This window comes from Tiliqua scincoides, chromosome 2 (genome assembly GCF_035046505.1).
Source record: "Tiliqua scincoides isolate rTilSci1 chromosome 2, rTilSci1.hap2, whole genome shotgun sequence".
Classification (NCBI taxonomy): Eukaryota; Metazoa; Chordata; class Lepidosauria; order Squamata; family Scincidae; genus Tiliqua; species Tiliqua scincoides.
In genome coordinates this window covers 195871176-195887023 of record NC_089822.1, presented here as the reverse complement: position 1 = coordinate 195887023, position 15848 = coordinate 195871176, and the positions used below count along the sequence as shown (strand labels likewise).

At 42.5% G+C, this 15848-nt stretch overlaps 1 protein-coding gene across 4 annotated transcripts in view; it reads left to right on the top strand.

The window, feature by feature from the left end:
- LOC136639443 (LON peptidase N-terminal domain and RING finger protein 1-like) overlaps positions 1-15204 on the top strand; it is a 55556-nt gene extending 40352 nt beyond the window's left edge. For 2 of the 4 annotated variants that reach the window (XM_066613634.1, XM_066613633.1), the window contains one exon: positions 412-5645. In XM_066613634.1, coding sequence (XP_066469731.1) covers positions 412-576 — 165 coding nt within the window. In that variant the 3' untranslated portion in view covers positions 577-5645. Of the gene's footprint in view, positions 1-411; positions 5646-15046 lie in introns of those variants that run through there. The other 2 variants (XR_010793679.1, XM_066613635.1) reach the window with 2 other exon arrangements.
- Positions 15205-15848: the final 644 nt, after the last annotated feature.

Sequence of the window (15848 nt, the reverse complement as noted above, 5' to 3'; positions counted from 1 at the left end):
CATGAAGCCTAGCACTAGTGAAGCCTGGCACTAGCAAAAGCTACTTTAGCATAGTCGCTAAGAACCTGAGCATGACTGGGACACAATGTCCTGGTACCTGAAGGGATACAGCAGATGCCTCCGCCTTTACCTCTTGGTGCTCTAGTCTAGTGGTCTTCAACCTTTTTCATTCCCCTAAGTTGCCACAATTCCACAACTGAGGCTTCTCCACCCCACTGGGGTCCTGACCCCAAGGATGAAGAATGCTACTTTAGTGAGTACCTTACTCAACTTTCAATGAATTAATTTTTGGGTTTTCAGGACTGTTGCCCTCAGTTGTCCAAACATAACTGACCATATTCTGTGTTCTGTACCAAAATATTCAAACCCAGAACAATGTGCTTACATAATTTTTCTCATCCTTCCCATTAGGCATCTCCAGATGGACCAGTTTGGTGTTGGTGGATTTTATCCATCTTGCCTCTTGACATGACCCTCAAATTGACAATCTTTTCTGACACATCTCTGAAGGCCCGTCTCACCCAGCTGAAGCGTGTTCTGAATATCATTTTGGAAAATTATGACTCAAGTAGCTAATTGTTGGACTATGAGCCAAGAAGGAGGTTATAATTACCGAAAGGACAAACACATTGGGTTTGTGCTGGAACACCCACCATTTTTCTTGGTGGGTGTGATAAAGCCTTAACTTGTTTTAGTTTTTTTCTTTATTTGTTCTGTGTATTTCTCTATTTTCTCATAGAACTGACCTCAGCAATAGGCCATGAACCAGTAAACTAAAGCTGGTGTGCAATAGTAGCCAGATTCACTAACAATGGTATACTGTCACTTGGAATATCTAACTGATCTTGTTAGGCCTGAAAAAGGCAGTGTGTCTAGATGTGAAATCTGTCCCAGAAAACCTGACTGACATACCTGTTTAGCCAAGAGAAAAAACTTATGAACAGCTATCCCTCTCCCTAATTGCTAGAACTTCCTGGGCTTGATCCTCCTATCTTTTTTCTGGGCTCTGCATAGTGTATATTGTGCCTTTTCATCAACCTCAGTTGTCTCCCCTGAAATGGCAATTAACTGTGGAGAAAAATAACCAGATACACTATAGGTACCCCCCCCCCGCAGCTAATAGCAACTTCCAAATGGCAACCACTTGGAGGGGAGAATTTGGGGCATGTATGTCATGCAAGGGGAGAGGGTTAACTTCACCAGTGCCATAGCCCCTGAACCAAATCACCACCATCACCCTAGCATTGCTGTTTTTCATGGCATTTTTCAATTAACTCTTTTAATTAAAGAAAAAAATCAGTCCTAAATCTCCTGCATTGCATATAATAAAGGTCTTAGACATGATAAAGAGAAGGAACATGTTAGTAAACAAGTCATAAAATGACTTCTGCCTGATAAGAGTCTAACAAAAATGGAAGCACATTCTTTATTAGCAAGTGATGCTTCCAAGCCAGGCCATTGACCGATGAAATGTTTAACCTTCAAAGAAGATGATTTAAGACAAGTTTGATAAAGAAATAGAACATAAAATTATGTTCATTGCTGTGGGATGAAGTGAAGAGCTAGAAGATTAGCTATGGTGTAAAAAGTATTAGTCATAGGAATTATCTTAAATTTCAGCACACTATTCCATGTGACATAGTACTTAGCTCCATCCATCTACTCCCAGAACAGTTACTGTGTGTCCTGTTAAACAGCTGCACAGAGTACAAAACCAGCACCTTTAAGAACACATTTATTGTGGTATGAGTTTTTTGTAAACACAACCTTACTTCATTGGATGCCACATGCACAGGTGAGAATAATCTTAATTCATGGTGTGCCCACAGTCCTAGCCCTAAAAACACAGAGGCTGTGAATCACCAATCAAGAACAATATGTTTTCTTAGCATTCTGCTCCATTGTAAACTACTTCAAGCATCTTGCTCTGTTTCCTCTTGGTTGTCCTCAGTTTCCTTACCTGATACTACCCAACAGCCATGATCGTATCCTAGGCTTCATGTGCTTGCCTCAGTTTTTGTTTTGTTGTTTTTAAGCAGAATTTGACACATGATTGTAGGGTGAATATTCTTTTCCCCCATGCTACGTTCATGATTTTCACAGGAAATTATGTTCGCATTATCATTAGTGGCAAGCATGTTCAATGCATCATGATCAAACAAAGACCCCTCTCTGTATTCCTCTGCTTGTCCCCCACCTCAGTGATATGGCCAATTTTAAGAGAGGTGGGGAGTACTTGCAAGTGACTGAAAGTTGAAAATCAACACTTGGAGGAAACATCCAGAAATGGTTAGCCATATTCAGAAATGTCTCCAGTTGTTCACTGAACATATCGAAAGAGGAAGGGGAATTGGGGCTGTGTCTGTACACCCCTTGCCAATGTTGCTGTACTCTGGATTCCAATGTCCATATGTTCAATAGGATACCTCGAAGGAGGATGTCTGTGTACCAATAGTTGTATGCACTTGGGCATTGTTTGATACTCCTAATACCAATTGGGTGGAACATCTATTTATGCATAGTTGTATGCATGTAGGCACCCCTTGCATCAAACACACAAGCACTGGTTGGGTCTGCAGGGCCTAGCAACTTTGGGGAAAGGGCTAGCAGGCATGGGCCCACTCCACACATTCGGTGGACTCACTTTTGAAAAGGGCTGCCAGTCAAATTTGTGTATACTGTTTGCTCACAGAGGTGCCTGTCACAAAATTATTCTGGCCCATCAAAGTGCTGAACACTTTCATTAGGAAGACCAGAAATAGTTCACTTTGCAATTGCATCCTGCCTGGAACCCAAATCTGTAATGCAGTTTGCTCGAGTAGTACATGCATATAACTTTTCTTGAAATTCTGGAGTTTGGATGAAAGGATCAGCCTCTTTTTGGCCTGTGCTGTCAATCTGGTTTTATTCATAAGGGAACTGAGCTGAGCCTTTGATTTTTTTTTTTCTGGTGCTGAAGTTGAATCCTGCTCTACACATGCCATGAACTGAGGTAAAATATGAAGGATGACAACCTCCGTGGTTGCCTTTAAACAGATTGAAGCTGGTGCCCTTGAAATGTAATGACTATATGAAGGAAAGCATTTCTCCACCTGTTCAAGTATTGGAAAGCTAAAGTAATTCTCCCTTTGCCTTATCTCTAAAGGAGCAATGGCTTAAAGTATACACAAAAATAATTTCGTCAGCCTCAGGACTGATTTATCCACTTTTCTTTTCAACTGAGCAAACTTTTGATCAATTACTATAGGATCGATTGGCAGATTGGGAAGCTTTTGGGGTATTGGCAGGACTGGGTAATAAATAAATTCATATTTATTGAATATGAATATAAGATTTAGCCTATATCTAACTGTTCTGCAAGTTTTTGAACTCAATTTCCAAACAATACAGAACTCAAGTATGTCAGGGCCTGGTAAATTTCTTGGTAACATTGCAGGTTGTGGAAGATTTATTACTATCTGGATTTTGAATTGGATCATGTTCTCTCCCTGCCATAATATGGTTTTAGGGCCCAATCCTGAGCTGGGCCAGTGCCAGCGCTGGGTGTTGCAAATGTGCCATAAGGCACACCTGTGACACACTGCTGCGAATCAGTGCTGGCCCAGTGTCGGATGGACACTGTCTAGAACTAGATAAGAGCTCAGTGCGGCAGTCAGGGCCTTGGGGGTGGGGGAGGCATTCCAGGGCAGGAGAGGGGCAAAACTGGCAGAGTTCTGCTCCACTGGATCCTGAACTCCATGTTGGGCCTTCTGACAAAATAGCCAGCACTGACTTGAAAAGCTCTATTGCAGGGCTTCGGGCTTTCCCCCGAGAAAGGGGACAAAAGTCCCCTTCCTCCATGGAGACCTCTGGCAGCTGCCGTGGGGCCGTAACTGCTTTGGTTCAGCCACTGTGGGGCCATAGCTGGTTTGCACCCAGCAGCAGTGCTGCCTTTAAGATTGAAGATTTAGGATTGTGAATAAATTACATTTACATTTGTGAAAATGTAGGAGAAAACAAAGCAAATTGCCAGTCTGACTTTTTTCTAGAACCTTCTCCTTGTCTGTTTAAAACCATCTTGTAGGAGTTGGACATTATTTTGGACATTTTATGCTTTGGGAGTTGGACATTGCATGCTTTGCAATGGAAGAAAGAATATCAACATTAGTTCCTAACCTAACCCCTTCTACGATGGGTGCCTGGGCTGTGATATTTTGTTCAGGTTGTTTCCACCTTGCATTTTTTTCTATTTATTTGGAAGCACTAGGACAGATAGTTATATTTAAAAAGTTGTACAGTTTTTGGCTTGGATCCTACTGATCTCATTATCTGTCCCATTACCTTAAGCTCTAAATCAGGATAAGTTATTATTAGGGAGTGTCTGCGGTATTATGCGTAGAATATAATTGAGATTTAGCTGCCTCTCTGCCTGTTTTGTTGTGCTGACATCAGCTGTTTCCTTCTTTGCTTACTTCCAGATGCCATATTTTCAAGCATTCAAGCTGAGACTTTTCTTCAGTACCACATGCTTCATTAAGAGGGAAAGTAACTTCTATAACCAAAGATGTAAAGTGGTGATTAAAAGGGATGGGGCAATGTTGAGTTATTCAAATCTGTGTTAGTGTCTTTGTAATATGTAAAAAAGCTTTGAGTGGTTGATACTTTAAATACAACTTCCTGGAGACATGTTGGACATGAAGGGCTGCCTGTCTGTAACAGCTTGGCAGTCATGACCTCCAACCATTCTCATGGCATGACAAACCATTCTTTACAGCTGTCAGCTCCATGGGTATTACTCCAGATGGAGCAGTATCTCTTTAAAGTAAAGGTTGCTTGGCCACTTCAATTCAACCTTGTCTCCTACCTTGGGTGAATGATGGGTAAGATGAAGTCATGAGACCTGTGCTACATACCTATTATGTAAGGGATTTGTCATTGCTGCTCTTCAGGTGCTGGAGGGAATGGAAATATGAAGGGAGTGACTAAAGCCGTTGACATATGCACAGCTTTCTCTTAAATGGAAAGTGCCTTTTCAGGGTGGAGAAACTGAGCTACTCCAGAGTCAGGCCAAATAGCAGGATGCGGGGAGTTTCATTTGTCATTGATCCTCATGGACCCCCAGCAATTGGCATTCCTTGAGCTGTGTAGTCGACAAGCAAAGCAAGTCATCCTCTTTTTTTAATTTTATTTTAAACTGCTTTCCCTGTTTCAAATATAGGAGAATGAGGGTAGGTTCTGAAGCAAATTGGCACTCTCTTCACTGCATGATATTACTCTTTATTCAGTGACACCTAAAGTGAGCCATTGCTTTTTTTTCTGGTAAAAGTTTGTTGGAATTGCTCCACTTTGCGTGAAGTTCATTTGTACCTTTTTATTCTCTGCAGGTCTAATTTTTGTTGTTGCTGTTGTCAAATTAACAAATTTTCTCTTTTTAGCACAACATTCATGTGTATTTTGATCTTGGACTGGTTTATATATCTAAAAGAGATGCTACCTTTCCATTATGAAAAGAGACATGGTCACAAGTTTTTCTTTGTAAACACATAAAAATGGGCAAGATGTAAACACATTCCACTTCCCTCAAACTTGACATATGTTTGCAGTTCATGACAGTCAGATGTTTATATCTTCATAATGACAATATAAACTGGAAGAAAAAGTAATAATGAACCTGAAGTATTCAGTGTGCGTGCTGCAAAGTAATGACATTATGCTATACAAGTTGGACTTCATCTCTGTTCCGCTAAATATGACATTTGAAAGGTACCATTTGAGTGGAATTTAGTTCTACAGTTTCTAATTTTGCAATGAAGTTTCTTTCCACTAGATGTCATTATAGAACAGAACAGTTTGCAGACAAAGGAGTGAGAGAACAAAAGTAAGCAAACTGCTGATTATCAGTAAAGGTACTTTATATTTTAAGGTCCCTAAGGCATCCAAGGTTTTGAACTTCTAGGTCAAGGCACGTACCAAATACACTACAGTATTTCTACAAAAGTCTGTGTGTGGGCATATAATGCCATTGGTTCAGACCGTGCTTCTGATTCGAGCATTTTATGTTATGAAACAAACATAGTACCGTACTCAATTGCAATGTTTGACAGACAAAAATGAATAGCTATACGTTAGCACCATGAGCAACAAGAGGCAAATATATGTGGTTTACAGAGCATTATTATGAATATACCTGTTCACTTGATGCCTGCAACATCAAGCAATAATTTTCATATGTAAACTGAATGATCAGATATCAAGCACCATAAAGGTTTAACTTGAGTTTATCACTTGAGAATAGCTAAACATCAGGGTTGGTATGACATCAGGTTGGACACTGGTCAAGAGTCCAACAGCCTATCCAGTGGAGCACTCCCTTGCTGCCTTCTAGGTCTGACTGTCCAAGAGGATGGGTGAAAGAAGATTCATTCTTGGGAGTCTGTGGGCTATTCTGCCTTCCCCCACTTCCAAGCCCATTGGGCTGAGACCCTTTGGATCCAGCAGGTCCACAAGGAGCAAGTATGATTGGCTGGGGGGGGGGGTAGCAAGGTAGATAACCTGATTCCTCCTTTGTCTGCACCCTCATCAGGTTGTTCCCAGGAACCTACTGGATGCAGATCATCCCTGGGAACAAGTGCATGCTTGCGTGCCAACCAGCCAGGTAAGGGTGTGGAAGTGGGTTAAATTCCCAGCTGTGGGGAGCTATATGTGAATGCGCAAATGCTTCTCCAAGGGCTGCAACAGGGGCTGATGCAACTAGCACCCACAATCAATATTTTTCAATAGGTTCAGCTTGAACATTTCACATGGAAGTAATCACTTATTGAATAATGAAGTGCAGTCCATGCATGTATGTGCAGCTTGTGACATCATGACAACATAAGAAGTGTGCTACTGGTTCAGAGTAAAGGTTTGTTTAGTATCATGGCAGTATGTTCATACATTGGGGAAGGAGACAGAAATTGCCTTTTGCCTGGCAAGTGGGTTAAATGATTTTGTTCAATAGCTATAACAGTTTGTGCACACATAGCACAGGAGCCCAGCGCCTCTGCTAGTCTCCACCCCAACCACAGGGTGCTGTTCTGCCTGGACACCCCCCCTCAAACAAGAGCAAAATGCACCCATCCACCATACTCACTTCAATATTTGGAAAAATGATCCCTTGTTAACCTAGTAGGGCAGTGGTTCTCAAAACTCTCTGGGATCGCAATCGCTCTGCATCCACTTTCCCTGCTGCGGGGAGCCCTGCCAGAAGTCGCGGCAGGCTCCCTGCACCCCAGGGAGGCTGCAGGAGGCTTGGGTAAGGCCCCTGCAGCCCCCTGAGTGGTGTGATCCTGGGGATTGCGCCGCTGCCTTCCCCCGCCTCTAGGCTCACCCCTCAAGGGTGTAGAGACCAGGGCCCTCAGGCTGGGGTGTCGTGGTGCCCCAGTTTGAATAGCACTGTAGTAGGGGAAAAGAAAAAATTGCTCAAAGAATTGCTTGATGGAAAGCAGACCCATGCATGCACACTGTGGTTAGGTCCAATCAACTCGGATATGGCTGCAACTAGCTCACCAGTCTATGTTTATATCTCCAGCTCTCTTGCTCCTGGTAAACACTGAGCCAACCTTTTTGGCCGTGCAACAAGTCAATAGCTATGGTCCCTGCAGACATATTTGTTCTCTTGTGTGCATGTAAATTACATCTGTCTCCCAAGCATACCTGGCAATAAAATAATTGTCAGCTGTTCCGATCTATATTGCAAAGGCATAAATAGGCAGGGCCTGATTATCTGTGATTAGCAGATGGGCTGATATAGTGAGAAGACAGTCCCTCAGGTAGGTAGACCTAGTTTTACAGGTTAAAACCAGCATGGTTAATTTAGCCTACAAATATGTCAGATGCAGGCTTCTGAGATCTCTTTAAAGATGCACCCAAATACTTTTCAATAACCATGCATAGAGGGTACAGAAGTATGGATTAGTATAGTAAGGTTGACCCTATCCAGGAAGGGTCTGTAACAAGCCCAGCTGAGTCAGTTCTAGCAATAACTGCTACCTGGTTGTCAAAAAGCACACCTTTGTCCAGAAGAACCTCTGGGCTCCTTGTTTGATTAGTCAGGAAAAGAATCATCTCCTCTATCATGGATACCCTTTAGATCTTGAGTGTTTCCCACCAACATTATCTCTGTCATGTATGCATTTACCTTTAGTCTGCTCAACCTGTTTTCAGACACTAAATCAGTCATTTTCAACCTTTTTTGTCTCATGGCACACTGACAAGGTACTAAAATTGTCAAGGCACACCATCAGTGTTTTGACAATTGACAAGGCACACTCTACTGCCAGCAAGGGGCTCTCCCAATGGGCCTATTAATAAATGAGCTTGCCCCAAACTCCCACGGCACACCTGCAGACCATTCATGGCACACTAGTGTGCTACGACACATTTCAGATAGCACCAAACCATGTGGGAACCAGATGTGCTAATTCCTAAGGTGGTGAGATAAGATCCCCAATAACTGGCCTCTGCATCCACTTGGATTAAAACGAAAAGAAAAAAAGAGGGCCACTGGAGAGTCACCTGAATGATGTAAGAGAATGCTGTGATCTACAGTGCAGTCCAGATGTACATATCAACAACAGACACAAGGCTGCTTAGATATGTGGCTCTCTCAGGGTAGCATAGAAGGAACTGTAATGGAGCAGAATATGACCCTTGTTACTAGATACCTCTCCTTTTCTGAGTGAGCAAGATATACATGCTCTGAATGAATGTTATGTTTTGCACTGACTATAGCACACGTTCTCCAGGCAAATTGTTCCAGTGCCAGTGTTTGCCTGTCTCCGGTGAATATCACCTCTGCCCTCGGTTGCTGAAACCTTCTTGTAAGGTTCAAGGTTGTGCTGCCTCACCAAAGCCTTGGAGTCATCACGCTCGCCTTTCATATCTGAAAGGGCCTGTAGCCACTGCTTCAAAGTCATGGGCAAAGGGGACATGAAAGGTAGAATTCACAGCCTGCCAAGGGCTTTGTTCTTCCATTTTAACTTTACTCTCAGTTCTATCCTACAGAGGTCAACACAAAATAGAGAGAGCCTGAGTTTTGTTTTGTTTTTTGTTAATGCCACAGGCTTGAAAAATGCCTGTTATGAGAATTAAAGGGGGGAAAAACCAGCTTTCCATTCTTTTCCCATGTTAGAACCAGGCAAATGCTAATAGCATGGTATGCTCCATTGCTTATCTATAATTACAGTGAGGCCTCTTTTCCTTCCTTCTTCTCATACTCCAGCTAAATTAGTCAGGAATGGAACAGGCAGCTTCTCTGGCTCCTTCTGGGGCTTAAGTCGTGTGAAAGCCACACCATGTGACCTAGAAGCCCCAATTCGTAATGGCAAATGATGGGGCCATGCTGTAATTACAGAGTGGGGAGAGAGGAAGCAGGCTTCCCACATCTTTTTTTACAACGCCTGCCCTTTGTCCAGTTATTTCAGTGCAGGGATGTGAAGTTTCAGCTAGACATGCTTAGCTTGAGAAATGGGCCTACCTCAGGTTCCAGGACTTACCCAAGCCTTGAAACAGCCCACCCATGCAGCCCCCGAAACAGGTTGTGTTGGCAGCAGATTGTGAGGGCTGTGAGAGAGCAATTAATTTGGGGTGCCTTTCAGCCCAAGTCTGCTGCGCCCACCTCCTTCCAACCTGTCAAAGTCAGGCTGATCTGTTTCATGCCCACTTGAGCACAAGGCAGATCATGCTCCTTGTAAGCTGCAGTGAAACCTGGACATGTGGAACCTTGCAGGGACAGCATAAGAGTTCATGCTGTCACTGTAAATAAAATCAGAAGTCCCACACTTCTGGGTTTTATAGCAGCTTGCAAGGAACATGGTAAGTATTCTGGTTTTCTTTTAGCACAGAGGCAGTGGACCTAAGACAGCATCAGGCCACCTGGAAAGCATTTCAGGTCTGCCTCACCTGCCTGAAAGGCTCTCTGTGCACCCTTACTTAGGCTAACAAGCAGCAAGAATATGTCCTCCTCTGTTCTGTCCCTTGCTGAGAAGGCAAGGGAGGAGGTGCTATTTTCCAAGGACATGGGGCAAACAGAGGGGGAAGAGTGTTGACTTCTTGCCATGCTTGATGACATCCCAGAAGTCTGATTGCTTGCAGAGGCTGCTGTTGAAATTGGACCCTAGCCTGAGCTAGGAAGGCAGTTCTCATGTATCCCCTGAGTTGTCTACATCAGCCATCTCATTCTTTTCCATCACAACACCTTTGATTTTCTTCATTGCCTTGAGCCGGTGCATGTTTACTCTGAAATAAATCCCAGTGATTCCAATGGGATTTGTGCCCAGTAAATATACATAGGATTGCAGCTGAAGCCACATGTTTGCAAGACTAAGAAAATGGCACCATTGTTTTTAAAGGTGGGATTTATATAAGTACAACACTGTCAACATATCAAATGTGGGATTTTTCAGCTGGGACAGTTTTTGCAGTGCCGCTCTGTTTACCTTAAATTGTTTCCTCTCCATTAATTATAATTTGACAGGACAGCTTGTGTAAACTGAAATAAATTAATCAAATTTGCTTAAGCCTTTGTGTTGATGGCTTACAAGGATCTCAGTTAACCCAATCGTCAGCCAAATTGTGTTTCCTACGTTGACTTCCTCTCTTTGGAAAAGAAAGAGCTGCAGGAATGAATGAGAACTGGCTGTCAGAAGAGCAATTTGATCAATTATGATTTTGTTCCTTTGGCACGATAAATCAGTGCCACAGCATTGAAAAAAAAATCACTTCTAGTCATTGTGGAAACTGTGCTGAAGGAAACATGACTGAAGAGTTTGAAAAGAGTTGGCTGGGATAGGCCGATGGCTAACATGTGCCACTTGGATAGGAGAGGCTTGATAACATCCTAAGCAAGTGAAGCACTGGGAACACTCCGGGCAAGCTGCCTTCTTTTGGGTTCCATTTGCAGATAATTCAGGAGATAAAAAAGTATAATGTCTATTGCACAAATGTTCTGCAAAAACCATCACCAAAAACAATCTGCAAGTACAAACTCTAGTTTTCCGATTCATTACAGACAAAAACAGTGCCAAGTGCTGCAGCGCCAAGGAAGAGAGCAGCGTATACTATTCTTTCATATTGGGCTCTTGCAAGTACAGGCACTCATCCAGCCAAAAGTAGTTGTGACCAACTTGGTCCACTGCTTTCAGTTGGATGTAGGGCCAAACTAGGCATTATATTAATTTAGTCATTAATGCTGATGGGTTAACCTTGCTTTCAAAAAGAGCAGCTGTCAGGAGGGATCTGGATCAGGACCAGGATGACCTTAAGCCTTATCCCCCACCATAGACCTGATCAGGGTTAGTCCCCAGTCCTGTGGCCAGGTCTAGCCCACCCATGAGATTGGCAAGGGAAGTTCACCTCTGTTCATTCACCACCTTCTCTGACTGTGGAGTTTTTTCAGTAGCCTTTGGTGAGGGACCATGTCGAACGCCTTCTGAAAGTCCAGATATATAATGTCCACGGGTTCTCCCACATCCACATGCCTGTTGACCTTTTCAAAGAATTCTATAAGGTTTGTGAGGCAAGACTTACCCTTACAGAAGCCATGTTGATTCTCCCTCAGCAAGGCTTGTTCGTCTATGTGTTTTGAGATTCTATCTTTGATGAGGCATTCCACCATCTTACCCAGTATAGATGTTAGGCTGACCGGCCTATAGTTTCCCGGGTCCCCCCTCTTTCCCTTTTTAAAGATTGGCGTGTCATTTGCTATCCTCCAATCCTCTGGCACTGTGGCCGTTTTGAGGGACAAGTTGCATATTTTAGTCAAGAGATCAGCAACTTCATTCTTCAATTCCTTAATAACTCTAGGGTGGATGCCATCAGGGCCCGGTCACTTATTGATCTTTAATTTATCAATGAGGCCTGAAACATCTTCTCTTTTAACCTCTATCTGACTTAATTCCTTGGTCAGGAGAGGCTGTTCGGGCAGCGGTATCTGCCCGAGGTCTTCTGCTGTGAAGACAGATGCAAAGAACTCACTCAATTTCTCTGCCATCTCTACTTTCCCTTGATAAATTTTCCCTTGTGATCTAAATCCCATTTTCCAATCAGCACAAGTATTATTCTTTGCAATGTGGGTAGGGCCATTTTATTGAAACATTTACCTTCACCATCTGAGTCAAATTGCTCATCATTGTCTCTGAAAATCCTATTCATTTGTCTCCACCATAGAATGTAAATAAAACTCCATTTTTCAACTAGCTCTGCTTTTAAAAATTATTATTATTCAGTGTTTTAAGTACTGAACCTTCAGTCTTCTAATTTAACAAACATGATGCTCATGGGGGCTCCAAGATGCAATCTGATTTTTTTTTTTTTGTCTTTTTCATTATATGCTTTCATTGGGCAGAATGGAGATAATGTGCTTGTTAAGGATGGAAAACTACCTCCAGCATGTCCATCTATTTTTTGCAACAGATGTGAGATGAGATTCTGTGCTGCTTGTTAAATGTGTAGGTTTCTAGGGGAATATATTGATCATAAGGAACTGAACAAGTGAGAAAAGAATGATGCTTAAGCAGGAAAGGGATTTCTAGATGACAAAGAAGAGAAAGAATGAAAAACAGGCAAATGTTGAATTAGCAAAAAGCAGACTTAAGGCAAACAAAGTCAACAACCAGCTGACCACAGCACAATAGAACAGCATACGCACTTAGTTCCCTGCTGTCTGTCACAATCACAAAACAAAGTCAGCAATGGATGTGCGTCTATGACTAACTGCCGCAAGCAATATCACAACACTGGAAAAGAAACTAGTGTTTGCATTTTCATAGCAGTTTCCTTCCTCCCACTCAGTAATAGTCAATAGCAGCAGTTAAAACTGGTATGCCAATCAACTCTACAGATACTGCTTCATGATATCACCAGCAGGATCCAAGTTGGGGGGGGGAGGGCTCTGCAGATTGTTCCAATCATATATTAATCTTTGCATAGAAGTTCTGACACAAACTAGTGACAATCTGTATATGCAGGTATGGCATAACTGGATATGCTTATGACTTTTTCCCATCCGAGTTTCTAACCAGCTTTTGAATTCTCTTGTCTTGATTGTGGTGTGTGTTATATAGTAGAGGGCCTTAGATCTTTCTGACCCTTAACCCTCTTAAATGTTTCTCTTGGTAGTACTGCCACCACCCTGTATTAGCCAGAGACCCAGTCCAGGGGACCTGGGCCCCTCCGGGCTTATTGTTAGCCCTTGGAGGTACTGAGCTCCCTTACCCAATTTTGGGACTCAGGCCTCAAGGCTCTAGACTTGAGCGAGTACTTGGCAGCTTGACTGTACAGCTAGGCAGGATTCGGAACTTCAGTTCCCAGTAGTCAATAAAACAGGCTTATAAAAGATATTTTGATTTATTAAGGCACATAAGGTTACACAAAGCAAAGTTAAGGTAGCAATTGCAAGAGGCACAAAACATCTATGAAACATATCAGTCTAACAACAAAGCTAACTTCCTAATCTTAACTCTATACCTATCTCTCACCTGGGTTAGTCACCCACTGAAGATCACTTGGTTCCAGAGCTGAATCACTGAAGAGTCACCCACTGAAGATCACTTGGTTCCAGAGCTATTTATGAGGCCAGGCGCCCATGTTGAACAATGGCACTAACCACAAGTGGCAGATGGTGCCACACCCAAGACTCTCTGGTCGAGAGGGAACACACCACACCCCTTGGGATCCACATATATACCTTTATGTTAATAATTACTGAGGTGACAGAATATTATACTAACCAATCAGGCTCCTTGATGACTAGAAACTTCTTGAAGAAGGCCTGTTGCTAATGCTCCTAATTCTTACCCCACCCAATTGAAGATGCACAGCTAGGCTTAATCACTTCTGATAAGAATACTTCTGCCCACAGAGGTTCCTAGCACTCTAATTGGCTGTTACTTGGTTATCTGCCCTTTCTGGCCATCAAAGGGGACAATATATTCCTTTCTCCTGAGCTAACTGCTCCCTTTCTCACAACTGTGGAAAAACTATTAGCAACTCTTTTTAACTTGTTCAGGTCTAGGCCTAGATGGTACCTGTTCATGACAGTATGATACCAATATGTTAGCAATCAATTTTTGATTCTTGGACATTGTACAGATCACTGCAATGGCAATGGTGTCAGTTCTATGTTTCATTGACATGCACAGGCTGGTATGGCACAAGTGCATGCTGATAACCTGATGGGGGGGGGGGGAGACAAGAACAACAAACAGAAGGAATTGAATACTATAGCAAATGATTCATGTGCAATATCAATAGTTCATTTTAGAAATTCTCTATTTTAAATGGAAGGTACAACAAACCATGTGGCAGGATGAACCTGATGGAACGATGAAGAAACAGAAAAGAGGAAATTCCTTCATCCCTGACATAAACAAGAATCTGTATATAAAAACAACCAATTATCATTCAGCATTGCGCTCCTGAAATTCTGATGCAATGATTTTTAAACTGTGTGATGGGCACACTAGTGTGCTGCATGAAAGGGTAAAGTGAACCATGACCAATTAAGCCACCATGTTGAATGCATTCACTACTACATAATAGTCTGGTGTAGGGAGGATTTATGTAGCACTGATTTTCCCTTCTGCAATGACAACATTCTGAGGAAGGGTGTAGGGATGTGCCATGATTCTCTGCACATTCCTTACTACAGCTGACCAATAGAGGACTGGGGACAAGGGTTTAGCCCTGTCAGAGAACATTTGTTTTGAATGGGGAAGTTCCAGTTTCAATACCCAGCATCTTCAAGTTGCAATAGGAAAGACCCCCTACGTGGAGTGCCTTACCAATCAATGCTGATCTAGAAACAATGGCCTAATGCAGCATTCCTAACTGTGGGTCGGGATTCAGCCGTGGGCCATGAGCTGATTTTTGGAGTGTTGCAAAAAGTTTTTGAAACATTAAAAAAAAAGCTTTGCAAGCACCCATGCCTGATTTGCAGAAAAAAATCATGATCTGAAATGTTAACTTGTGGTATGAGGTAATCTTCATATCCCCAAATTAAAATGTCACATTTTCTGATTTTCTCTAGTAATTGGCATGTCAAAGGCCACTTGTGAACCCATTTTCAGCCTTTTGTCTGGCCTGAAAGTCCTGAACTGCACATCTTGCTCTCCAGCTCAGCCTTCTGGGTACCATGGAATGATTCTAAAGGTCTGGGGGAACAAGCCTTGAACTCCATAGCTAGGGAGAGTCTAGCAACTGTCTGCACACACATACTATAGGTAAGGTCTCTAACAGTTTTGGGAGCACAAGACCCCAATTATTATTAAATTTATTAATAAATAAAATATTTCTTTGCATATCCCTTTTTGGTCTAGTGGGTCACGATAGATTGTTGTTTTAAAGTGGGTCCCGGTGCTAAAAAGTTTGGGAAGTACTGGCCTAATGCAATTGTGGTTACCCAAGTATCCACTGGCTCCAAATGCAGCAGTTCCGTCGGTGCCATTTTCAGTTCTAAGAAAACATTGTGCTAGAGATTATTCAGGCTGCGGGTGGGTGGGATAGATTGAAAGGAATAAAGTGAGATGTGTGTAAGTCACATTTCATTTTACCTCCTCGTGGGTGATTTATGAATCAGACACACAAGGGACCCCACAGTACACTTTATCATATAGCACCAGTGTCCTTAAATTCAGTACTGCAATAGGAACTAGAATAGTTCATTTTTTTCCACATATACAGTTTTATGTATCTAGTATTGACCACAACTGATGGTGTAATTTTAACAATGTATTGTATGGGCCTGGATTTACCTCAGGGTGAACCAAAATAATTAGAGCTGTGACCCGCTGCACATGAGGCCAGGCAAGGAAGCTGTCTGCTTGGAGGTA